The sequence below is a fragment of the Bombus affinis genome, chromosome 5 (genome assembly GCF_024516045.1).
Source record: "Bombus affinis isolate iyBomAffi1 chromosome 5, iyBomAffi1.2, whole genome shotgun sequence".
In the NCBI taxonomy this organism is placed as follows: domain Eukaryota; kingdom Metazoa; phylum Arthropoda; class Insecta; order Hymenoptera; family Apidae; genus Bombus; species Bombus affinis.
Genome location: NC_066348.1, coordinates 8,416,215 through 8,442,336, shown reverse-complemented (window position 1 = coordinate 8,442,336; position 26,122 = coordinate 8,416,215). Strand labels below are relative to the sequence as shown.

Genomic DNA, 26,122 nt, shown 5'->3' with positions numbered 1-26,122 from the left:
TAATCTTCTTTGGACCCTTTTCTTTTTTAATTGAAAAGATCATTAGTTTTTTAAATAATATAATTATTTATTTTATTTTTAAGGTTTTGTTATACGGGAACATTACAATTTTCATTTTCGCGTATGATATGATTGAAATATTGTGTTTATATTTTACAGACAAGTTTGTAAGGCTTTACTTACATTATAAGTCAGATATGCTCAATTGATATATGAAATCTTCAATATATGTACATATCGATGCAGTTACCAGAGAAAATTACTTACATTCTCTCGGTATATATAAAACAGTATAAACTCATATTTTGTCACAGTTTTTTCGATAATGATACTCTATATACTTAAAATATTTCATCTTAGTTTTTAATCAAATAAATTGACTGCTATCACAATAAAATTAAGTGTAGGGAACAAACGATGTTCACAATTATATCTTATTTATATCGACATTAGAATAATACGATTTCTATATGCTAACAATAACATGTGCATAAAAGCTATAAATATTTTAACATTACTTCTTAATTATTCATCACAATTTACGATTAAAGTTCCTAGTTATCTACTTGTACAAATTGCTACTCGGAAGGTAGAAATTCCGGTACTACAAAATATTTTATCCTTTCTAATAATTACTGTACAAACGTACTGAACATTGTCTGTTTTTATCTTTTTTTCTTTTTATTTAGTACAATATATTATTATGAGATTAAAAATATTTATCGGCTTGCTAAATAAAAGAAGTCTTGATCAATTATGATGACAGCATGATTTGCTACTGATATCAATTTGAGTATTTTTACAAATTATCAACGTCATTATTTCGTATTTAAAAAATGATTTCTCTTTATGAGAAGGTTGAACGGCATTGATTATAGTACATAGTATATAGTATCCCTGATATTACAAGGCTTTTCTTTGTGCAAAAATAGTAATAATACTTGATGATTTCTCGAATCTTACACAGTGCACAATAATTATATAAATTACATCTTATAAATATGTCTCGAATATACACGATACAGTTACATCTCAATATATGTTTTAGAAAACTTCCTCTCTACTAGTTATATACAATTTAAAAAAATTTGTTTTCTTTTCTAGAAAGTTTGGCACTTCTCTCGATAATTTATACAAAAGTAATAGGAATTCTTCGTAACTAAAAACAGTAATCTTTTAAATATATCGTTTAGCTATTATTTGAAAATGCTTTTTTAAATTAAGGCAGCGGTATATTTTATATTGTTAGCTAGGAATTTTTGAGTAACTTTGAAACCCCGTCAAAAATTTAAGTTGACTTACTATTAGGGCTACTGCTCGCTGAAATTTGTTATTTTGATAAATAAAAATTTTGGGCAACTATGTACTAACAACAAAAAATATATCATTAATCGAACAAACAACGTTTATTCCTTTAATTCAATATTTATTTCTTAAATGAATTCCTATCAATTTTGTAATAATCTAATGTACATTTTGATACAGATATGACTTCTATTTGCTTGATTCTAAGAAATTTAATTTACGCCAGTAACATGTATTTTTCCAAATAATATTAACCAATAAATTATAATTATCTACAATTCTGTTGCTTCGCAAAATTCAATAGAAACTATTTTCTATGTTACTGTCGTTTTAAACAAATTTCTTGTCAGCAGTATATTTATTATATTTATGTAAATATTTCTTTTTATTCTTTCCTACATTCAAATATTTCTGATAATTATTAACTTGCTGTACTTATTTCTTCCTAATTTTTCTCTAAGTTTTTTGTTTATGTATATACATATATACGTATGAACATATTCAACTATATCTGATACTGATACATTCACACACAGACATACGCGCACACAAAAGTCGCGTCAAGTTTTTAAATATTATAAATTGACTTCTTTGTTATATATAGTTTTGCTTCTTTTCCGCTTTTTATCGCATGGTATTAAAATCATTGGTATAAGTAAAAGGGAAGTGCGAGTCTCAGCATATTTTGATCGGCAGTCCACCTCTTGTAGACGGAGCTTTTGTTAAAAAATAAAAATTGATTATTGTTGTATCAAAAAATTGTATACAAGAGAGGGCACGTGCACGAAATGTGGAAGTAAAACATGAATTATGATACTGTTCCGTTAGCTTTTTGGGTAGACCTTTCTCAAGTTAGTTACCTTCCAAGGCATCTTCCTTGAGCGCAACATCATCAGCAATTGTTATCTGTTCAACGTCTCTATGTTCTGGTTCTGAGCGTTTTTGCTCATACCTTCATCTTGGCCGCTTGGGCTCGATAACCTTGTTGATTTTATCGACTTCAATTTCGTCGTTCCTCCATATCTAAAATTCACATCACTGCAGGTATCCAGAGGATGCATCGTTCCAGTTAAATTCGTCACGTTATCATCGTTTGTAACTTCCAACTTCGTAATTGGTACTTTTTGAACAGACCCTAACTCATAAGCTGATTTCGACGATTTCAACTTCATTTTTGAATTTAATGGCAGCGAACTCGATTTCTCCAAATTGACTTGTTGGATCTTCAAGTGATTATCGTCCTGCATCATGTTCTGCTCTTCGGTTGAATTTACCGTATCAGTGATCCGAATATCTATATTGACGGTTTTTGGATCGTTTTCATCATTTCTAACACCTTGCTCATTCGCATACTCATTCCTAAGAGCGGCCAATTGTGCTCGTTGCTTCTGAATATGATTATGCGAGTTTGAGAAGAACGACGAGACTCTCTCCAGTTTTGTAGCCAAATTTGGTTGGCTCAACGTGGATTTTAAAGGATACGGAGTACCCATTACACTATTATTTTTTAACAAATTTTGAGATTCTCTTCCTGCGGAGTTACTCTTGGTCATTCCCATTTTATTATTATCCTCCAGCACTTTTAGGGAGTACAATCTATTGGCTGTGCTTCTTCGTTTCTCAGCGATGCTTAACTGAGCGATTATTCGTCGAATTTCACCAGGAAATTCGATGTCTGGGCGAGTTTCAGATAGTTGTTGTATAAATGCGCCCAATGTGGCGACAGTCACTTCTAGACTGCGATTCTGAGATTCAAGTTTGTGCAGAGTCGATTGCTGCATAGATCTTGCTGTCTCCAAACGGTGCAAGTCGTTCATAGTAATCTGTGATTATAATTATATTTATTTAATTTTGAAAGCAGTAAAACCTTATGGTTTTTAATTAAGATTAATATTTAAAGATCTTACTTCAAGTTGTCCACTAAGCTGACCGACTTCTTGCGTAAGTTGCTTGTTAAGTACTTTTAACTTCTCCAGATTTTCCATTTGCGGTTTCATTGATATCATTTCTTCCTGTAACACCTGGTATTCCACTCTATATTCGTTCAATTGCTTCGTAATCTCTTGATCCGGATAAAACACGCGTTTCATAACTCGGTCCAGAATTTCTTTATCTACAGCTGGTACGCGCGTCTATAATTAAGAAAAATTAAGGAACATAGGTATTATAGTTATATCCGAGAGCTTCATTTAAAAAAAAGAATTTCTCATACTTTGAGATATTCCATAATTTCTTCAAAACTGTCACACATTAATAATTGATCTTGGTGCTCTTCTAACAATGCCATAGCTACCCTGAAAAGTACCTCAGTACTTTCCAAGAAAAGTAAATCTATAAAAATAAATATAAAAAATAAGTACCTGAAATTGTAAAAATAAATACGTGTGTTTAAATTTGTATTCATCTTGTTGTACTTACCAAAAACTCTAGTAACAAAACCAAGTGGAAATTGACTGGCAAATAAAGTTAGCAACCATGGTGCAGCGTATAATGTGGGGGAAACCTCATGTTTGTCAAAATGATTATAAATCGCAGGCAATCTATCGTGCAACAACCTGGATAATTGATACAGGTACAATTGTAAAGCTGCCATATCAGGAAGATACAATTTCCTCAGGCCTCTTCGAAACATTAAGTGCCGCAGGAGGAAAAACGCTATATCTTCTGACATCTATTAAAAATAAACCATATTTTAAGAACAAGATGCTTATTAATAAAAATTAAATACTAATTAATAAAATAACAAAAACTAAAAATATTTAAACTCACGTGTAAAAGAAGAATGCCAGCTACAAAACTGAGACCTTGACAATAACCAACTTCATGGTCCAGAAGCGAGTAAGCTTTCAGTAAATTGAACAAAGCTAATTGTCCAGGTCCTAGAGGTGAACTGAAATATGGATGGTTTGGAAATGTTCGTCCTAAATCTATTAAAATTGCATGTTGCTGGGACGTAAGCTGTTTCAAAAGCAAATCGTATGGTGTATTGTAATTAGGGAAATCGCGCGTGTCTATTGGAGGTTGCTTCAAGCAAAATTGTTCGGCCAAAAATTGCCATACTTCTCCTCTTTTGCCTTTTGGTACACCTGTACCAATATGAATAATTATTAAATCGTTAAGTCATTATATCTAAAAATACCTTGATATTTAAATTTTTATAATCACTTACCTTGTTTAATAGCATGTAAAAGCATTTGATTATCACATTTTGTAGAGATCCTCGACTCTTTGCTTACTAAAAGGTCCCATACCTCCATTAACTCGCGACCACAAGTGCTAAGTTCATCATACTCCAATTTTATTCTCTTAACAGTCGCCTCTTCTTGACGAACTGAAATTAAGTACATTTTTACGTACACGTTGAAAGAAGTATTTCTCTATTATTCAGAAAAAGATATTAGATAATATATTATTAAATATTGCATTATATTACCTCTAAGCCTTGCGTTCTCCTTCTCCATTCGTATAAGTATCACCTGCTGATTGATAGCTTTCTTCCACAGATCCCTTAATTCTTGTTTCGTTCTGCGCGTCGGCGTCGCCTGCGGCGATTTGATGATGCCAATATTTCCTGTTTTATCGCTTTCTTTTTCGTGATCTTTATTGGGAGTTACAACTCGATTCAATATAGCTTGTCTCCATGAGCCATTTGACTGTACCGAATTGTTTCCATCTGTCTCAGTTGGAGACATTTTTGGTGAATTTCCTACCTTCAGGAATCTATTAAAGAATATCATAAAAATAATAAAACAAATTCAAGTTATAATTATAAACTACATACTGTCAAAAATTATACGTACATATCCATCATAGAACTCTTTGGTCCAGTATTTACAGTCAATTGTTGTTCAGGTGAAACCCTTAAAGATTTGGGTCTACTAGAATCCGGCGAAATATCTGCCATGGACGGCTGTCGCGACATATCGGGGCTTTGGCTACCGCTTTTTTGTATCACAGTGTTGAGGTGGCTCATATCTTTTAAATGTCCAAGTCCAAGGTCATCCCGCGAACCCTTTCTCTTTATAAGGTTATCAAAACTATTTGTAAGCGAGCGTTTCGCTTTCATGAATATTGTGCTTCCAACACCTACGCCTAGGTATTGATTAAGAAATTCACTCCTGAAATATATTATAGATTAGATTGAATTGTTAACATAAATAAAAGTTGTATTTTTAATAAACATTTCAAGAAACTTTTTCTTAAAAGAAATCTTACCTATTCTCGGCTGTGTCATGAACGTGCCTAGCCTGTTTCGTCTCGCAATGAGCACGCAACAGTCTTATTAAAAATTGATTTTGCTCGCGTAAAGATGTCCCTGTACCGCCGGCGGCCTCAGCATTTTTGTATTTACTAACGACGATTTCCTGCTCGTCCTCCGGCAGCATTTCCATCCGCGAAAAAATTATATTCTGGGTCCTCCTGTCATTCTGTCCTAAAACCCGCAGGAGAACATGCTAACTTCTTACTCGTCCCATAATTTTGTTGGAAATTAAAGGGAGACAAGACTTAAGTATACTCGTAAATTACCTTCGATTTCCTGGCACAACTTGTTATACCAATACATGGGGCAGTGTTCGCATGAAAACACGGAATATCGGTCTTTTCTTGAAACTTCGCACGTTCCAACAAACGCCTGTGAAATAGCTAGAAAATACGTATATGATTTTAAATTATTTGATTTTAGTAAATTGATATTTCAATGTATTTTTATATTGTTAAATTAGATGTACTTGATTAGAAATAATGGAACTTCTACATTATTAGTTGTTTATACAGGGTGTTCTATTAGTGATGGAATCTGCCTTATCTGAAATCGACATTGAATAATGATTAATGTATTTATTACCAATGTTAGCCAATATAAAGTTTAATTTCTTATATTAATTAATAAAAAAGAAGTGAGTTATATATATATATATATATAACTCACTTCTTTTACATCCCTTATATATATAAGGGATATATATATATATATATATATATATATATATATATATATATATAGGAACTTTCTCCTTGCAATGCCGGATTTATTTCATCATAGCAGATGCCATCAATAAAGAATAAGAAGCTCGTTTTACCAGCGACAAGATCATCTGCAACGGATTCCGATTGGCACTTGAATACGTAGCCAACAAAAAAATCCACGTTATTCTCTTTGCAAATAAAACCGAAGTGCTCGGGGTTCTTGATGCCTTGCACGCAACTCGCCACGTCTCTGAGTTGCTTGTGAAGCAATACCAGCTTCCTATCCGGGCTGATTAATCTCAAATCATATCGGCCTACCTGAAATTCAATGTCAGATCAGATCAGTTTCAATACAGATTCTATATAATAATATATATATCGAATCATTTCAAACCTGGAAGAGCATCGTGCGATTATGTTCGTCACTCCCTCTCGCTATAGAATCCCTCCTGGCGTTCAACACGCTACCGGTAGAGGAAGCCCGGTTTCGCATAACTTCCGGTACTTGCATTGAATTATTGTTTGTAACATCTCGATTTTCCTCGCGCTCGTCTTTCTCGGCGAGATTGGGGTTCTGCGTCTTTGGAAACGTTTCCACCGAACCGGTGAGTGCTGACGGTACACCCAGCGGGTTAACCGGCGATATGACCCCATTTCCGGAGACATTTTCTATACTTCCGGTCTCACTAGCACTAGATTCCTGAAGTAAACATTGTTTCTTGATATTAACTAATATACTGACATTTTGAATTATAATTAATATACATATAGAATTATAATGATATTATAATAAATATTATAATTAGAATATATGTATAATTTAGTATAGAATTAGGAAGAAAAGATAATTTACCGTGCTATTTCTCCTGTTATTGGAAGACGTTAAAAGTGATTGGCGCTGACTCTCGGAAAGAAAGTTAGTCACCGACGGTCTCGATTTTTCAAGACCGTGAACGCGAAATCTTACTAACGCATCGTCTATGAAGCCCTCCGATACCTTTGGATGCGACACTCTGATTTTCCCCACATAGAGCACCTAAAAGTTATTGATTATTAATCTGTATTTTAAAAGAAAATTATTTAGTGAGAAAAATTGTATCTAAATTAAAACTGGGGTCAAGGACTTCTAGCTTTTAAAGATCATTATTGGTCTAATTAAAGTGTATATATTTAGAAGCTGCTACAAGTATTAATAGCAGAGGTGCTAATAAGTATATTTATAGTCTACAAATTTTATTTTTAAATAATCTCATTTTGTATTTTATTTTTATTCATTTATACTTATTAACTTCATAGATGTATAGAGTAATAAAAAGCGTTTAAAGGAGAAAAAGAAGAAAAAGAAGAAAAAAGGAACACGAAGAATCACCTCAAAGAAATGGGAAGAACTTGGAGATATGTCAGCACCTAGGGACGTTAGGCTGGCCGCGCTACTTTGCGATCTTTGAGGGACATCCCGACTTTCCTTCATATTTCTGAGGAATTGTTGAACCTGGAAACAAAGCGAAGCATTGAATTGCAATCTCTCTCTCGTGACATGACATCATGGTATTTAAGTTGTAAATTAATTCTTGTCACGCGACACAGACAACAATCGTGTCTTTAATTCTCGAGTTCGAAATTCTCACGAAAACTACAAATTATATAAATTTAACATTTTATTTTAATTTTAGATTTATAAGTTATAATTAAGTAATTACGAACGAAAGAAAGAATGTATTTTATTAAAAATTATGAAGAAGACCGATTAAAACGGTTTTTAAATAGATTCCTTTCAATTTAGTTACAAAGCTCGCCAATTTACATAGTAATGTATCGATTTGCATAATTCACACTGTTGTATAACACTAGAGTGTGGTGTACGTGCATCACCTATGCGTTATATATCGGCGATATATTTTCGAGGTAAAAATTTGTCAGAAATTTCCCAGAAATAATCCAGGATGTAGCATCCTAACTGCACCATTAATATACAAACCGATTTCGCAAGAAAACGTGGTCCAAACGTGGCCGATGGCCGTGGACCAAAATAAATTTGTTTCGAGAGCACTCGCCGGCCGCATGGTTTTCTCTTCTTTCTTTTATATTTTTCTTTCCTCTTAAACAATTCCAGATTCATTGTTTGTTCATCGTTCATTCTTATATTATCGTTATTATCGTTCATTCTTACTTTATTACGTTTTCTTAGGTTTTATTCCTATTTTATAACTACTATTGTATAAATCAGTGATGGATATATAATATTTAAAGACGAAACAAATCTCAGTCTAGGTTTCATTTCTATAGCTATGTTTATAAACTGCATGTCTGAATGCGCATAAACATTCGCAGTCTAGTAATTAAATATAGGTATTTTGTTTACCATTTAATGATCTAGAATCTAAGATCAATCGGTAAGTCATTTACAATAATAAAACGCCATTGAACTAGTGCGACATCTACATCACCCCGATTTATGAAACAACTTTCTTATAACTCAAAAGCATCTCTCCATGTGCATCTCAAAATAATTAAATTCCGTGTTAGAAGAATATTAAAACCGTCAAAGCGTGTTTTCAAGCGCTAGGAATGGAAAATTACAAAAATAATATTAGACCATTGTTTCCTAGACACCATAATATCGCTAACATTATATGTTTCTTAAATAGCTCTCTTTGTAACCTTCCAAATAGCTTTCTTGCTTTTGTCTCGTGAAGAACTTGTCTGATTGAACTTCTGAAATGCATGTGCGATACGTTATCATATTTTATAAACGGTTTCTCCTCCTGCAAATGCAACTTGCATAGTGCTGCTACCAGCGTGTACTAAGGTAGAATTTCAAACTAAGAAATAACGAACTGTTCGTGCATCGACAAATTCTTCATACAACGAGCTCATCCAAGCGTTACCTTGGAGGCTGCCCAAGCGTTAGGTTACACTGTTACACCAATTTTCATGAGCAATCTCGCGTGAGACACGCGAGTTCTTTGCCATTTACGAACTATGATGGATACGTACAATGACACTAAAAAGTATGTGTACGTATTGGGTTGTAACATAAGTAAGTTCGGATAAACTCAATATATTTATTTATGTTACAATCCAATATTATTAACCAACACGTGCATTTATATAAGGAATAGAGAGAAAGATTAAAAATATGGAAAAAAGCTGGAAACAAAAGAGGTTGAATCCTATAACCATTGAGAGTTCGGAAAAACAAGGAGAAAAGCAAGCAATCATCGATCTTCGGTATAAACGTGGCTGACGTTATGAGCCACGTTAAGAGCAAACAATTTATTATGCAAACTGTGGCTAGGTCTCGATTACGCGATATATCGAGAACGATTAGCAAGCCGAAAATACGTCGAATGACCCGATCGATCAGAGAACAATTTGTATCAATGAAAAGAAGATTATCTTGACGGGTGGTTATCTCAACGACCATAAGAGGTCTTCTCAGCTGCGACAGGAGAATCTCGCTAGCGTAGTTGCTGACACAGATCGGCACAAAGCGGCGGGGCTTCCTTTATCCAATTACCAGACAAGCTTTCTTTTTATTATCCGGCCGGCCCTTTCTCATACTGTAAAATATGTACGACTGACACTTGATACGCATTGACTGCGATCTATACAAGAGGATGAATAGCAACGCGACATTGAAACTGAGCTATCTTAATGAATTCTCACCCCTTAACTAGAAATCTTTTTTTAAAATTTATGGATGAAGACTTGGAAGAATGTAAATTTAGCATGAATGCATATTATAATGTAGTTCTAGGATTTTCTTTACTTTCCTAATTTCCTATCTTGAATTATTTAGACGAAATAAAAGATGAATGACCATAGAAAACAATTGCATAGTTGAGGAGACGTGCTCTAGCTTTCTAATAGATCGATTAAATTTCTCATATCGTGTTATATTTTTAGATGTAATAGAAAATGAATGTTCATAAAAGAATTACAGCAAATGCAGAAATGTGCCTAGATAACCGAGTTAGTTAATGTATGTACATCGAATATATATTAGCAGACAGATATATATATATATATATTTAATTGTAAAGTAACGGTTTAACAGATCGCGAGAAAACTAACTTCCTGTCGTCTGTACTTCTAGACTTAATCATTCTTAATAAGAGGATACTTGGATCGGCTATAAATAACCTATTTCCCGTCATCACATGTGACCATATCAGTCATACAACGTCATCTTGCAATATAATTGTCATCTCCTGAATAAATCTCTAAAAAAAGAAGAGAATGATAAGACTATTAATTCTCTATTATTCCTAATATATCTAGTATTTTCTTGCTTATTTTTTCCGACGAATAACGACAATAAATTTCATTTAACTTTTCAATATTCGCATTCATTGAATCTCCTCTGTTCCAGCTATAAATACCACCACTGAGAATAATCGCGAAATTTTCACAAGGTCTTTAAGCGCTCGTGCACGCCACATCTGTCGCGATTCTCTATCTTCTTTGTTGACACTCGCTCCGTCCACTCCCAATTGATCATCGTCAATTCGAAATATGAAAGCACGCGTGATCATCAAAAGAAGCACGGTTTTGCATCGTGACGCTGCTCGATTGAGTGCACGTGGAAAATTAGATTGAATATCCACGAGAAAGACCCTATGAACCGTCTCATCGAGTTGTAGTTAAATGGTAACGGGTATTTCGTAAGCTGTGCTCCCGGACCAAGGGCGCTCGCCATGATCGACGATCGTGAGAAAAGGCGCAGAGGAGAAATCGTTTCCGTCCGTTTTTCCAACGCGCTTCACGGCCAAGAAGAATTAATGAGACCCTCTGCACGCGCGAATCTCGTGTCTGTGAATGGAATCTTCGTTGTGAAGTCAACGATGGATGATATTCTTTTTTCAACTATCGGATTTCTGCTATCTATAGGGATATTTTCTCAGTGTGAGTGGAATGGGAATGATGTCGCGTAACTTTCCAGTAGAAATGTTTGAAATTATTGCAATGTGATAATTATTTCAGAGTTACCACCTCGACATTTTTAAGAATTTGAAAGATTTTTTAATTCCATGATTGCAATTTTTTTAAAAGTAGTTTATGATCCGACTATGGATTTTTAAATTTGCAAAAACGTAACATACTGAAAATACATGAAACTTCCAACGCAAAGTTTTTTTTTTTTAATTATTTAGAAGGTAAATCAAGTTTATACCCAAGTCCCATTTTTTTCGTTGCTTTCATAAAAATATGAATTTACATAAAAATCCGCAGCCTATTTATAACTTTGATATATATACAAATATTTTATTGCAATCTTTGATTAAAGTTTCTTACACCAAGGAATTATTAAGGATTTTGTGGAACTAATCAGGAGTTTAAATCAATTTGTGAAGATGTACGTCGGAGATTGTTAAAGCAACTCTCACTTGATGAACTTCTGATCGCTCACGAATGTGCCTTGCGCGTGCAATCATTCATCATTCCAGATATACATAGCAATTACTTTTTGGAATGGAACGAAGGTAAGGTGTTTCATAAGCGTATTTTAAGGACTGCATGGAATTCAAAGAATAATCTCCCTCGTTTCATTCTCTTTTTTTTTTTTAAATTGCAGAGTTTCAGTAGCAACTACTGTAGACGTGTTATTACGTAAATCTTCTACGATGCAAACAACCAGGCATTAATTATTGATGAATAGGAATTTAATGAAACCATGTTTATGACGATTAGAGATTTCCTATGAATGATAATAAATACAGACCTATTAATTCTGTTATGAAAGTTGATTCGATGAAATTAAAGACATACATATAATTAAAAAGTTATATAACACGTATTGTATGAAAGTATGCACTGTATACCATAAATTATATTATGAACTAGATTATACATTGCACAGTATACAATATAGTGCTCTATAAGGCATATATATGTATTATATACCAAACTAAATATATAGGAAATAATATTTACTCTCATGAAAATAATGAAGAGATTCTTAATGTTTAGAATCGTGTTTTGCGCGTTGAAACATTGAAACTATACAGATACTTTCACCCTAGCGTTCATTTATGGAGCAGCAGTGTGAAAAGAGACGGGAGCTACATTTTCATACGTGCCATGTGTCGACCATAATTAAATCCTAATTGCTGGAGCCAGACTTAATTTGATTTGACGCTAAAAAAAAAAAAAAAAAAAAAAAAAAAAAGAAAACCTGGATAGTGTCGATAACCGTACATGTAAGGTCTTTGATCTTGGTTGACATAGTTTCCATTGAAATGTCGTGGAATGCGTCACGCGTGTCTGCCGACACTTTTACAGATTAAAATAAGAATTGTTGAGGCCGAACACCATGAATAAATGCACATAAATTTTCTTTCGTTTAAAAGTATCGTTGAACCAGTATATGTACACTTTAATATCTATCAATTGATTTTGCAATTTAATACAATATGATTTTAATTAATGTGTGCTAATGGACGTTATAGCAAGCTTGTAACTAACGTGACGGAACGCCTATAAAATAATTTATAAGCAAGTTTAATGATTAAAATACAAGGAGCATTTTATTTCTGTTTACATTATTCCTTATTTGTAATTGATCTGGTTTATAATGCGAAGGAAATCACATTTGCTATGGCAAATGGCAGCGGTCGAGGGCAGAAATATTTCAGAGGAATCCATCTAAAAATGTATGGCACTCAATGGGTCTAATTATATGCAGACAGCTTGTCTCTCCCAAACGTTACACGAATATCCAAGCTTTCACTTGTGTTATTTAAATACCAGGATCATACTGTTCCAAGTTGCTAGATCTGTTGACTCACCATTTTTTCCATTATTACCAAAACAATTATATCACATTCTTTGAATTAATTACTTAGAAATTAGCGAGTTGCTTGCTAGACAACGTTTTCTGTTAATTGGCCAAAAATACTGCAATCTCTGTAAACATGTTAGAAAACCCCTACATATATCCTATGTGCAATAGCAAATGTGCTATTCTGAAATGTACATCAACTTTATCAAAACAAACTTATGTAAGCAAATATACTGAATGTGCATCATAAAATAAAATAAGATGCAAATGTTTTTCATTTGGTGATTTATTCTTAATCTGGTACTCCTAGTTCCAATAAAGGTGTGCAAGTATAAGATAAATTTAGTTTAAATGTTGCATACAAGAAAGAATATTTCACTTCCATCTTCTGGATAAAAGCATACAGTGCTGGCTATAAGTACCAGAACTCTTGCAGAACTCTTGCTTTCCATTATTTTTGTTTTCTAAATATTTTATTATAATAATATAACAAAATATAAAATTGCAATAATATAAATACAATCTACGTTATAATGTAAAATACTAAATATGGTATTTGCCAAAGTAGATACACAAAGAGTAGATATCCTGATATTTATAGCTAACAGTGCGATGTAAATGTTTTATAATAAGACACCTAGCAAGTCACCTCTTATAAGATAACTATGAAAAGATAGTAGCGTAAGAACGCATAGCGTACCTCGTGCACGTACGCATACACCGTGAAACAGCAATAAAGGGAGAAGAGAAGGAATGCAATGTATCTGTCTACGTGACCAAATTAACATTAAGCCCGAAACAAGCAGTCATGTCGACGGAGCAGGTAACATAATACCTACGAGCGAGCAGTGAACAAACTGTTACGCCTTATTATCGACACTTTGTTGCAGAAAGTACTGTAATCACTCTAACACGATTACGCGTTAATGAGCACGTTTTTTTGCGACAACCACCGGATCCATAGACGGAAAAACTGGTTTGAAACTGTGTTGTGGATATTCATTGAGACACTCGGTTTCTTCTCGTCCTACTATCGCCTTCTCCTGCCGTTGTCATCGAGAATTCAAAGAATCGTGAAAGCAGAGATACTGGTACGTGATCGAAATGCCATAACTTTGGCACGAGACTCCTGGATACCGGCAAAATTCGTGACGGAACTCGGATACAAGTCGATCGAGCGTCTCCTCTAGGTTATCGCACATTTACTAAATTCTGGTTCTTACTGGAATTATGTGGAGAAATCCGGCCGGATGTTTTCAACTAGCATGTTTCATCGGTGCAATATTTAGATTTGAAAGTGACATTCTACGTAAAAATTAGACCTTTCAGGCAATTGCATTCTAATAATCTATTTATTAAGTAAACGATAGATGTTTTTATTTTTGGGCTTAGGTTGGGGTTAGGTTTTTGTTTTTGGTAAAACTGGTGATAAATTTTAGTCCATGTATTTTGTAAAAAAATTATTCGGGAAAATGTATTTCTATTATTAATTATAACACTGTGGACTATTTTTTAGCATTTATTAGAAATTCTAAGGTACAAAAATGCGCAGAATGCATATAATGTACAAAAATATATATCTCAAGTATGGCACTGAATATTGAGTAGCTAAAGCAATTTTCTATCTGAGTTCCATTTTTTAATTATATGGACAGAGTAATTGAAGATTTTTCCAGAAAATTCCACAAAACCATTAGAAATGGAGAGTTAAGTAAATTGCATTAAAAACGTTAGTCATAGTTTTTAATGTTAACTAAGTTTTATTACAAGTTTATTGTTTTTATATTTACAAAATAAATGGAAATCCATAATAATTAAATTATTGGATTAGAAAATACAGACGTTTACCATAGATTTATAAGCTCCTTTTAACAACAGAAATACATTCTTCCTTTTCTAAAATAGAAGTTTTCTTTAAAGCCCTACAAACGTTCGATCCTGGAAGAGTTAAATAAAGGATAATGAATCTTTTATGTAGACAGAATTTTACAGAAAAATCTGTTGTATGTCAATACCTCTGTTTGTCATTGTACCTGACATGAAGATACCTCTAGTAACTTTTGCGAGCACAATTTGCAGAATGCAGGCTGTAGAATGTTGAGTGTGGAATGCAAAACGTGGAACGTGGAATGCGAAAGATGAAATGACAAGATACGGACTGCAGAAACATTAAGGCTGTTGGAAAATTCATGTGGTTACGTAAAATGCATTTCTTATTCGACACTATAAAACTAATTTCGACTGCTTCTTTTTTAATGAAAAGATTACTTATCTGTATAAATATAAAATAAAATGTTAATATGTACATAGCAACCTTCGCGTGAGCAGTCAAAGTAAATAACATTTATTTTCTTGTTAACGATGTAATCTGGGAATTTTCTACCGGTCATCTGTTTCTTGGTTTGTAAATTTGAGAGTAAAGTTCTCACGGCACGAAACTAAAAAGAATTATTCGTTACAAAGAATTGAAGAAGAAAATAGAAGTAAATCTTTTAAACTTATCGTTTACCTATTTTTCTGGTCTGTAATATTTCTTAATTTTTTCATAACTTATCTTTCGTTCTATATTTTCATTACGGTTAGGTATTTTATGTTTGATCTTAATATTTTTATTTCGATTTAAATGACAAAAACGAGTAGCTATTATTTTGTTTGAATAATAAGAAAAATATATTGCTAGAGAAGTTGAAATAATTGCTCTGCAAGACCATTAAGAAAGTGTTCCACAACGTACTGTTAATTAATTGCAAATTTAATTCTGTCTCTAATCGACAAATAATTTTGGCGCTAATTTTCAAACACTCCGATGTCATTTAAATTTAAATGAACCATGGAATTCCTAACTGTTGTCAAGAACTTGTCCTATTTCTATTTTCTAACCTTCCATAAATTACAAACCACGAGGTTTCTTAGATTATTAGTAAGTACCTGTGGAAAACATTATTGTGGCAGATCAACCGCCTAGTGTAGTTACCATATAGATTCAAAATAAAAAGCTTTACTACATTCCACATTAATATCCCGTTCTTTTCCCGGCAAATGCTGAATTAAAAAAACTAATTTCTTACGCAAATGAATAGCTTAAACTATTCAAATAGAATGGAACGCATAAAGATCACATTAATAAAATAGAAATTAGCATTATCGTAAGTTCTAGAATAGAAAAGGGGTTTAAAATGAATAATTTCACAAAACGTCCGCTAGGGGCGACAGTGGTAGTGAGCGGTTCCGATCAAGAAATAATTACGTCAAACTCCATTCAGACGCGTTTAGTACTTTACGTAACTTTCACTACCGCGTACAAAGCAGACGTGAGAATGCAGCGATATTCTTAAACGTTTAAGAACCATCCAATCTGCGTCATATGTAAGAAATAATACGACAGAAGTAAAAAGCATCTGCGTTCAGAAAACCGATATTTTTTACGGAATAATTGGAACACGGTCATTCGACGAACCGAACGTTGGCAGAGAGCTGGGATTCTTGCTCGTTTGTTCGTTGTTGTAAATTTAGATCCACGATACGCCTGGTTCCACGAACGTAAAGCCTTACCAACGACGACAGACGGAAACGAGAAGAAAGGAAAACAGCCTCCAGGCTAGCGAACATCCTCTGTCGCACACGCGATTAGTCGCAAAAGATGAATAATCTCCTGATAAGCCGATAAGAATAAATAACGGACATGAGATTAAGGCTACTACTATAGAACTAGATATATTCGTGGCGAGATATCAATAGTGACTGACGTCGTGATAATGTTTGATTGAATTTCCGAATAGGAAAAAACACATTTTCTCTTCCGGTATAAATTATCCCCACCTTTGTGTGCTACTATCATGGTCCAGATAATGAAGAATCGTGCCAGGAATTTCAAGGTAGTAATTTGACTATGACATACATCTCGATCTATCTGTGTAAGATCTGGTAAAATACGATACAATGATTTTATTTATTAGGGAGACGTTCAAATTATTTTTTATATTGAAAACAGATACGATTTTCTGTTACTAATCTGACTATGAAACACGTTCCACTGTGTTTGTTAAGGATCTGAGAAAAATTAACTAACACTAAATTAACAGATTTTTGTTAGTTTAGTTATATATAAAATTTGAATGATAATGATATGAAAATTATATTGATTTTATAGGGTTAATTAAAAGATAAACGTGGTGCATGGGAAGATGGGATTGGCACGTTTGTTGAGAAATAGGCCGAATGATGGTCCAAATGTCGTACGAGAAATGATAGACACCGTTTTAGAAAGCAAGAAGGAAGAGCAAGGAGAAGAAATGGGCTAAAGAAACTGCGGAGAAAACAGGAAAATTAGACACGTAATGTCTCATTTTGTCTTTGTCCATACGCCATTTGAGATAATCTCTTGTGGAATTTAAAATGAATCGATGTAATATTTACATCGGGACATTATATACCAAAATTTGATGATATATGAATTTAGTAATTTAAAAATGAATTTATATACATCAAGTAATAGATAATAATTATGGAACACATTATTATTACCGAGAGTTCTTCCTCAATTTAATCGAAGATACAATACAATCATCAACATGATAAGTACATAGCAAATTATTTCAATTTATTCCCCATTCACAATAAGACAAACAAAGAATAACTTCATAATTCCCATAGTACATATCTCTATACAAGATCATTAAATTATCTCCTGCAACAACAAACTTCCTAGAACTCTTCATTACCTAGCACTAAATGCGCATTTGTTTTTAGTAAATTACAAACGAGAATTAATAAACATTGAATATTTCATTTCCATAATTATCTGTTAGAATACACAGATACATAGATATGCATACATAAATACATACATACAAATATATATATATATATATCATTGAAGAAGAATATTAAAATATAACGCCTAGAAAATTTTGTCAGATCTTGACCTGCGCTTTCTATATTTTTCCTAGACCCAAAATATCTCTATACAATGCCAGGAAGAAAGAAGAAATGACTTAGTACGAGCGTACCCACCAAATAGTACACATCGCATTAATTTATGCTATTTTAGGTTTGTTTTTTTACTTTCATATAGAGTTTATTTAATCTACAGCGTGTTTAAAAGTATATAAAGATATTTATTATGCACTGTAGTTTGTTCTGCGTCGTATATTTTGTATTGCACATTTTATTTCATATAGTACGATATTATTGCTGTGATATTGCATTATTAATAAATTGGTTAGCATATTTTCGCATGTATTAGAAATTTAAATTAAGTACAGGTACAGAGTACGTACAGCATGCAAAGATATACAAAATATCAAAAGTGAGGTTACAGTATTTCAAGGATAAAATAAATCGATATTTAAGTCCTACTCATTCATAAATCAGTCATATTCATAAATATACAATTTACTTGTACTCATAGGATATTAACATAATTTGTATAATCATCCTCATGTTAATAAATAAACAATAATATCTAATACATACATATTCTCATCCAATAAATCTTTTAAATATTAATTAAGTTGATAAACCAGGCCACGATCTTACAATCTACACAAAGAAAGTAAAATATTGGGAAAAAAAAGGAACGGAACAAGAAACCGAATCTTACGGCTTTGTATTAATAAAATATTGTATTAATATAATAATTGGTATTATCATCCCCACATTAATAAATAAGCATTAAAACCTAATATTGTTCAAAAGTGCAATAAACTTTTTAAATGTTGAATGTTTTCATAAGTCAGTCCACGATCTTAAAATTTACACAAGTAAATTAAGAAACAGAAGCTAAGAGAATGGAAGAAAAAAACCGATTTTTGTGACCTCGAAGTAAAAAATCAGACTGTGAACGGTTTCTTGATCTACTCACTGTAGGCTTTTTGCCAATAGCGCTTGCATCGCTGTAGGATGTAACCTTCATGTAAGGACTGGAAGCGGATATCGGCACGGTAATCATTTTTCCGCCCTTTGCTTCTCCACCTTTCTAGCATTCGACGGCCGAAAAAATCGAACGTAAGCCCAGTCACCACGTTCACCGCGGTTGCTTTCCCTCAAACCGAAGATTTGGCACGTTTTCAGGGCCACTTCCGGCGACACGACTTTTCTGGGGAGAACGGTGCACGGTCCCCTTCCGGGACGATGACAAAGCGACGCTATTCGAGCGAGTTTATTACGCTTCTCTAATTTCACGTTGATCTGCCAGCAGCTGGACGCGAGCAAGTAATCACTGACTCTGATTTATCGTCGAAAGTTTTGTTCATTCACCTGTGACGCTTACTCGAATAAATTTTCTGTTAAATGATGAAAACACGATTTTGCGTCTATAGAGATCGTCAGAAACGATTTCAGAAGTTTCTTGCAAAGTTTGGTATATGTCGCCACTGAGTAGAAAATGATTTATTTTCGACCGAACTTGTGCGTCTCCTTTCAAGGCTGTTCACAATCGTAGACTCGTTTCTCTTTCAACGAGCTATATATCACCGAATTCGATCTCGAAATTTCTACAGCGAGGTATTTATAATTGAACTACAAATATTTGCAGTTCTTTTTTAACACTTTTACAGTACATCGAAAGACGCGGGAAATTTAAATCTTTCGCCAAGTTCAGTGTTCCAATTGGAGGCCGCTGAAATAACCTTTCTATTTATTCGACGCAATTTCGACTGATTAATCGATATTAGTTTCTCGATTGTAATGTTCCAGTAATTTTTAAGTACTTTAAAATATTCTATGTAGTTTCATTTAGTGTCACTCACAGATACTTTTAATGAAAGCTCGCGATGCGAACCGTCGCGTCTCAAGACAAGCATTGCACTGATCTAATCGTGGATTAGCGTGCGAACTTTTCTAGTAGAACGAAACGACGTTGTTTTCGAGTTGACGGAACTTCTTGCTTCGGAACTAGTAACACCTTTACCGACGGACGAGCAAACATCGACTGACGCGTAGCGCACTTCGCCGCCTAAGGCCTAAAGACCTAAACAGACGAATGGACCTCTCCATTGGTTGTCGCGCGCTTTCAGGTAACACCGGTGGATTATACTCATGAAAAACACCGTTAAAAGGGTTGTCGTCATAATTGATTCTCAAGCATTTGTTATCAAACATTTTCTGTCGATATTAATTTATTAAGCTCATAACGTTTATTGCTTCACATTGTTTACCCCCTATAGATGTTGTCTTTATTTTTCAGACGTCATTTATTATCACAGGGTATATTATAACATAGTTTACTTTATAAAGATAATCGTCATTAACTACTTATAAGACATATTTTGTAAATAAAATTTGAAGTTAAAAACAAGATGTCAGCTAAAAAATAATTTAATTTTACAATCTTAAATGTACTTTGTTATGAATGGATCCAATTGCAGGATGTACTTATGTAATGTTGAATCAGTAACGATGATCGAAGGTTACTTCTACATATATTTCTGTTTTCTCCGTGACAAGTAGTAGCTAGTATGTCACACTCGGTAGTCAAGTGTGAGAGGTTTTTAATAATTCATTACTCCCGCACAGGCACCATTGTAAGTTTATTAAATCATGGATGAAATCACGATGATTATAATAAATATAATATAAACCTTCATTGGGAGAAAGAATCATCCGTTAATTGCTGCCTTAAAGTCTGCGTTGAATGCGAATTCATATTCATATAATATTGCATTTATACATTTGATTTCACCTTGATAGATTTACGTATCTCTTCCAGAGAATATACTTAATTACTTAAACTTATATATAATAAATACTTGAACTTAAAATCAAGCATCGGTAATTTCAAGGACATCTATGAACAAACATTTTTCCTTTTTGCGCGCAAATGTGAAATATTATTATATAAGTCCGTCGTTCCAAAATGTTTAGAAATCACTAAGTCGTAGAATGATGATTTAAAAAATTCTATTTCAACTATTTAATTTCCGAGTTTCTTGGGGCAAATTTACGTTTGCATTTTTTATGAAAGTAGATAAAAAATATGGTAACAATGCGTGTATCTTTCATTTTTGTCCAACTTATCTAGAATTAAGTGCCTGATAAACAACGATATTTCGGTTACGTCAAGCAATATTTAATTATAGTGCACCTTTGATTACAAACATTCCAGAGGGGCAATTTCGTACGAAAACCTCGATAAGGACGACCAGAACGTACGTGCCTCCTTCAGACAGGCGTTTGGATTTTTTTAACGCACGTGCCCGAACACTTATAACATTTTACAAGCTCGTTATTCGTAAGCAATGTGATTTGCAAGTCAAACGAGGCGCATTCGATTGGCGGAGTTTTCATTGCCTCGTTTAATCGGCCATCTTGGAAAATTTAGTTCACTTTTGTGAAGAAAATATTATAATAAATATAATTTCTTAAATAAAACTTGCATAACCATATTAACTAATCACATTATAAGAAACAGGAAAGACAATTTTCGATGTGCATATTGCTAATCTTTTTTTATGTGAACAGTGAAAATCGAATGTTACAAAATTTGTTTGTTGATTCATCATACGCGCTAAATCATCGGTGAAAGATGTATGTTATTTGGGATAGGTTAAAATTTATATGTTTATTATTTCTTGAAGAAATAACATGAGACGGATACTCTTCTAATCGCAGAAGATTAGTTGCCTTGTTTTCAACGATGGATTAACCTGCGACGAAACTATTTCAAGCGGATATTATTGTTTTCATTGTACCGTGCAAGTGATCGCATTTAAGTTATTGGAAACGCCGCCAAAACAAGGAGGGCGCTAAAGTATTCTTAGCCAAGTATATAATCCTCTGAAATTCTTATCGCGCTTTTTACTTTCATTATAAAAATGGTAAACATTGTCATATTTGAATGTCAATAGAAGTCATCGGTTTTCAAAAGGTACAAATTCTACAATAGAATTCCTCTATACAGAATGGTTATTCTTTTCCTTGTTCTACATACATACGTATATTTTACTGATTGTGGCATCATTTGCAATTCAGGTAAGGTTCCACTCTCTCGTGTCTTACATTCAAACACACACCACCATTTAACCGATCTCTAAACGTGTATACACAGTAAGACTGATGGTCTTATCTGTCATAAGGGGATAAGAATAAATTAACGGAATCCTTTATGTCCTGAATTATGTCATTTATAGTCTCACTGCTGCTTTTATCCTAGATGCTTCAAAATATAAATATTATTACTATTATTACAGCATAAGGAAACGTCAGAAAGGAAATAAGAATATGCAGGATTACAGCAAGGATCAAAACACCTGTTACTCTAATGTCTTGAGGATGAAAGATGAAAATTGGCACGAACTTCGAACCTGGTAAACGATTGTTTTATGTATTTAGAAGCGTAGATTCGGCAATGTTTGCTCTTCATGCTATTTCAGTAACATACATCTTATTGATGCATTAACGTAGGAGGCAGACGTCAGGATTCCAAGTATACACATACCCCTTCTCGTTATCATTCCGATTAAATGCGTGAACATGCGATGCATGATCATAAAATGTTGCTGATTTCTATGTATTTATATCATGTTCGTTATATTCCGTCTTTCTTCGCTGTTTAACATTTGCGTTTAATCTTGACCGATCTTGACTCTTCTAGGTCACTACATTCTTTTAATAATTTTGTTTACACAATTATTTTTACATCTTGACTGATGTTCATGTGTCAGAAAATATTTCATTTGCATTAGTCATACTTCTTTTGTAGTAACATTGCGTATAACGTTTTTACGTTTTTCTATTTTCAATATTTATGTATACATCCTAATCAATATTTTTATTCTCTTTTAGACTAACAAAAAAAAATGCGCAACAATAAAAAAGATGCAATTAACATTATCTGTATGCAATTACAATTATCCAGATCACTCTATGAATCAGAGATAGTCTGTTTATAAGACACAAACATTGCTTTTCTTTAACTTCACGCTTTACCTTTCCGATCGTTAAAAATTCGTGGTTTAAGTTACCAAACCAATATACAAACTTTTCGCGTCATTTTTAAAATTAACTTTTAACTTCCATCCGCGCGAAATTTAAATTACGATTCGACCATCTTCGTGTGAAATTTAAATTAGACAAATCTCAAATGAGAAAAAAATCGTGCAAGTGTAAAAGGAACGAAAAAGAAAGAAAAGGAGATGAATCATTACGTAACGAAAATTCTACGATAGAAACGTTTTACTTTAACGACATCAAGCGACCTGTTCACCGAATCGAATTTTAATTAGACGCGTTGTTAGCGGGATCGTAAATTGCCGTCAAGAAATTGGTCCGCGAAATTTTTCCTTTCTTACACGCGAACGCGTTCGTTAACACGATACCATGTCAGTATGTCAAAGAGGCTTAGGAACTAATGGAACTGTTAATCCACAGAAACGGGAACTTCGTGGAAGAATGAAACCTCTGGAAGGAGAGCGACGCTAATGGCAATAGGGTTAAACCAAGATGGCGTGCAATCTTAAGTTCTCTTCAGCTACATTTAAACATGGTTTAAGCCGTACTTTTAAACAGTTATATAAATCCATCAATGAAAACTGATTTTAATTACAACTTGATATCCAGGTTTTACTGTTAGCTATAATCAAGTCGAAAATACTTCAATAATTTTACAAATCCCTTGGTATTTTAATATTATGATAATTTACCAAAGTTGAAAACGCTTCTTTATAAGCATTTCTTGATATCTTCATATTAATTAATTCTGTTTTGAAATCTGCAATATTAACCTCCAATTTGAAAGTCCCCCTGTATGCTATTTGTATATTTCGACTAACAAATCTAAAGCTATAACACGAAAAAATCCAATACTTAGGTTTGCGATAAAAGGTTATGTGTACCATAACCTCTAATTCAAAAGATCGTTAGTATGTCTTACGCTAAACACAGTTCAAGAATCCGGTTCGTACCGTTTCACACGTCGCACATGTTTTGCCCGATCGCACCGGTGTTAATGAAAAATAACAAATCGGTCGCGGAGAGGAACCGGTTTATGTCGTTGCGTCACCGAACATCGAGTATTCGTGTCTTTCGATCCAACAGCGATTTTCATTCCAGACAATCGCAACAGTAATTATTACACATACCGATGTACTCGCACTCGCATCGACTCCAAGGTCTGTCCCACCCCACCGCCGTTTCGTCACAGACATTTTTCACGGTCAAATGGTGGGGAGCTTGTTAAACGTCAATTTAACGGATCACATGAGCCGTTTCAGAGTTACCAATCGCTTTCCAATTAAATCAGCTCCTTTAGGTCATTATTTGAAACTGAGAAACGGTTGGTAGTTGAGCGTAAGGAGGATTCGAGAAAACGGGACTTTAAATTTATGCGCGGGTAGATACATACGTGTAGGGAATATATGAAACGTTGATCTTGTCATAGTTAAGTCATACCGTTCTTTTTTTTTTCTAATAAAAGAGAGAAAGAAGCGATGCATGATATTCTGAATTTTAGTAACTGGTATTCTATCAAATCTTATTAGATCTCTTGATTAATAAATTTCGATTTAGCCTTGTTCTAGATTGATATAGATATATATAAATATTGATATAGATATACTGATCTAATGGATACGCGCTTTCAGCCTGATTAATAAATTTAAATCGTACAAATGTCTTATTTAATAGAACCGGTATAAATGGAATGAAATGAAAAGCGGGTTTTGGTTGTGATAGGTAGTTGGTCTTGTTTTACAATACATCTATTAGAAACACGGCTTTAGCTATAATACCATTCTCGAATTGCACTGGAACTTCCGACTAATAAATATGAAGCATATAAATGTATTATTCGAAAGGAGTGATATAAGTAGAATGGAATAAAAGTGGAGATAAGTGTGGCTGTGATAGATACGAGTTTATGTAGGGTTTACCAATATGGTATAGAACAGTTTAACTGGTAGCAGCCGCAGTAACAGTATCCCGAGCTCTCTGGCATTGGAATGCAGTAAGAATACCAACGTGTGCCAATGAACCATGAAAGGTCCTTTCATTTCGTTGTCCTATTGTGATTGCATAATTGCGATAATTGCATCCGACAGGATCTTGTTTCAACGAGCAATGACATAGAATCGTTATTTTCCATCTCCCTTAATGGAATAAATATCTTAGGGTGTCTAGCTTTTGGATAACGTAATAAAATAACGAAGAATTCAGAACAGATAATTTGGAAAATAATTATTTACTCACTTTCAATATCTGTTGCATTTTTAATATAAAAGATAAGATATACATTCCTTTGAGAAAATAGATATTAATAACTGTAAGATGAAAGGGTTAAGAGAAAATGAGAAATATTAATTGGACAATTGAATAAATACATGCTGTACTCATGCTGTACTGTTGTGATGTACTCTGAATAGCATATATTTGTATCCTAATATCATCCCTCTATTTTAAGCTAGAAAATATAGTATTTGACAAATCTCAGATTGACATTGAATCAGTCCAATGATTAAAGAGTTCTGTGATCCATCTCTCTTGCTCTTAGTTACTCAAAATAGAACCTTCTGATTAACTATACTGTCAACTTCCTCTGATCTCTGTTCTTGGAAAATTATTTTGTTTGCGACCTTCTGAGGAACAGTAGTGATTTTCTGAATTGTTATACTGCTGTTTCATATGAAATAAGAAAATGCAAACTAGTGATAAAATTAGAATCAAAATCTGATAATCAGGATGATCTACCTCTTAATAACTGTGAACAATTATTACATTCAAAACTTTAAAAATTCAAAAGTGCAAAAGTATTGAAAGAACCTAAGAACCGAATTTTTATATTTTTTAAGACGTAACCTACAATTTTCATCGCATTATTAAATTAGAAAAGATAAGAACGGTATCTCATTATCAATTTCAAGTAACGCAAAATCGATGAAAGCAACATGATTCAAGCAATAAGATGCCATCGTCATTGCAGATTGCATTCTCGTCTCGAAGAGAATGCATCAGTCAAGGACACCTCGCTCCAAAGAGGTATTAATCTCAACAATCCCTTCCGCTTTAACGAGCAATAAAGTTTGAAATAATGCAATACCTTCATCTAGCTGATAAGAATCCGAACTGACAACA

General features: G+C 33.4%; 2 protein-coding genes and 3 long non-coding RNA genes across 9 annotated transcripts in view; 4 read left to right on the top strand and 1 right to left on the bottom strand.

The window, feature by feature from the left end:
• Positions 1-46: 46 nt before the first annotated feature.
• The window catches only part of LOC126916479 (TBC1 domain family member 1), a 37,588-nt gene continuing 11,512 nt past the window's right edge, over positions 47-26,122 (bottom strand). For 2 of the 4 annotated variants that reach the window (XM_050722311.1, XM_050722312.1), the window contains exons 2-15: positions 7,643-7,765; positions 7,127-7,309; positions 6,668-6,973; positions 6,387-6,591; positions 5,833-5,949; positions 5,521-5,737; positions 5,106-5,423; positions 4,739-5,025; positions 4,475-4,636; positions 4,075-4,391; positions 3,724-3,976; positions 3,518-3,636; positions 3,213-3,437; positions 47-3,128 (exon numbers count right to left, since the gene is read on the bottom strand). In XM_050722311.1, coding sequence (XP_050578268.1) covers positions 2,208-3,128; positions 3,213-3,437; positions 3,518-3,636; positions 3,724-3,976; positions 4,075-4,391; positions 4,475-4,636; positions 4,739-5,025; positions 5,106-5,423; positions 5,521-5,737; positions 5,833-5,949; positions 6,387-6,591; positions 6,668-6,973; positions 7,127-7,309; positions 7,643-7,744 — 3,732 coding nt within the window. In that variant the 5' untranslated portion in view covers positions 7,745-7,765 and the 3' untranslated portion in view covers positions 47-2,207. Of the gene's footprint in view, positions 3,129-3,212; positions 3,438-3,517; positions 3,637-3,723; positions 3,977-4,074; positions 4,392-4,474; positions 4,637-4,738; positions 5,026-5,105; positions 5,424-5,520; positions 5,738-5,832; positions 5,950-6,386; positions 6,592-6,667; positions 6,974-7,126; positions 7,310-7,642; positions 7,766-18,920; positions 19,997-26,122 lie in introns of those variants that run through there. The other 2 variants (XM_050722310.1, XM_050722309.1) reach the window with 2 other exon arrangements.
• Positions 10,696-12,060, top strand: LOC126916485 (uncharacterized). Of its 2 annotated transcripts, none has more exons than XR_007710612.1 (3): positions 10,696-11,181; positions 11,589-11,759; positions 11,852-12,060. XR_007710612.1 is itself a non-coding variant. In XM_050722330.1 (3 exons), exons 1-3 carry the CDS (start codon positions 10,974-10,976, stop codon positions 11,860-11,862), a joined length of 348 nt encoding a protein of 115 aa, XP_050578287.1. In that variant the 5' UTR covers positions 10,696-10,973; the 3' UTR covers positions 11,863-12,060. The 2 variants fall into 2 exon arrangements, 1 of the variants encoding a protein (XP_050578287.1); XM_050722330.1 differs by having other exon boundaries at positions 11,631-11,759.
• Positions 13,673-14,600, top strand: LOC126916490 (uncharacterized). Its single transcript, XR_007710617.1, has 3 exons — positions 13,673-13,880; positions 13,948-14,429; positions 14,461-14,600. It is a non-coding gene; the product is annotated as an uncharacterized LOC126916490 (long non-coding RNA).
• On the top strand, positions 16,335-18,414 carry LOC126916486 (uncharacterized). Its single transcript, XR_007710613.1, has 2 exons — positions 16,335-16,932; positions 17,208-18,414. It is a non-coding gene; the product is annotated as an uncharacterized LOC126916486 (long non-coding RNA).
• On the top strand, positions 21,200-24,895 carry LOC126916487 (uncharacterized). The gene is made up of 3 exons (XR_007710614.1): positions 21,200-22,027; positions 22,246-22,362; positions 23,426-24,895. It is a non-coding gene; the product is annotated as an uncharacterized LOC126916487 (long non-coding RNA).

What these genes read in the sequence shown, in the direction of transcription:
- LOC126916485 (XM_050722330.1), top strand. Translation starts at nt 10,974, where the DNA reads ATGATCGACGATCGTGAGAAAAGGCGCAGAGGAGAAATCGTTTCCGTC. An exon ending in TATAGGGATATTTTCTCAGT is followed by an intron (nt 11,182 to 11,630) that starts GTGAGTGGAATG and finishes CAATTTGTGAAG; the next exon opens with ATGTACGTCGGAGATTGTTA.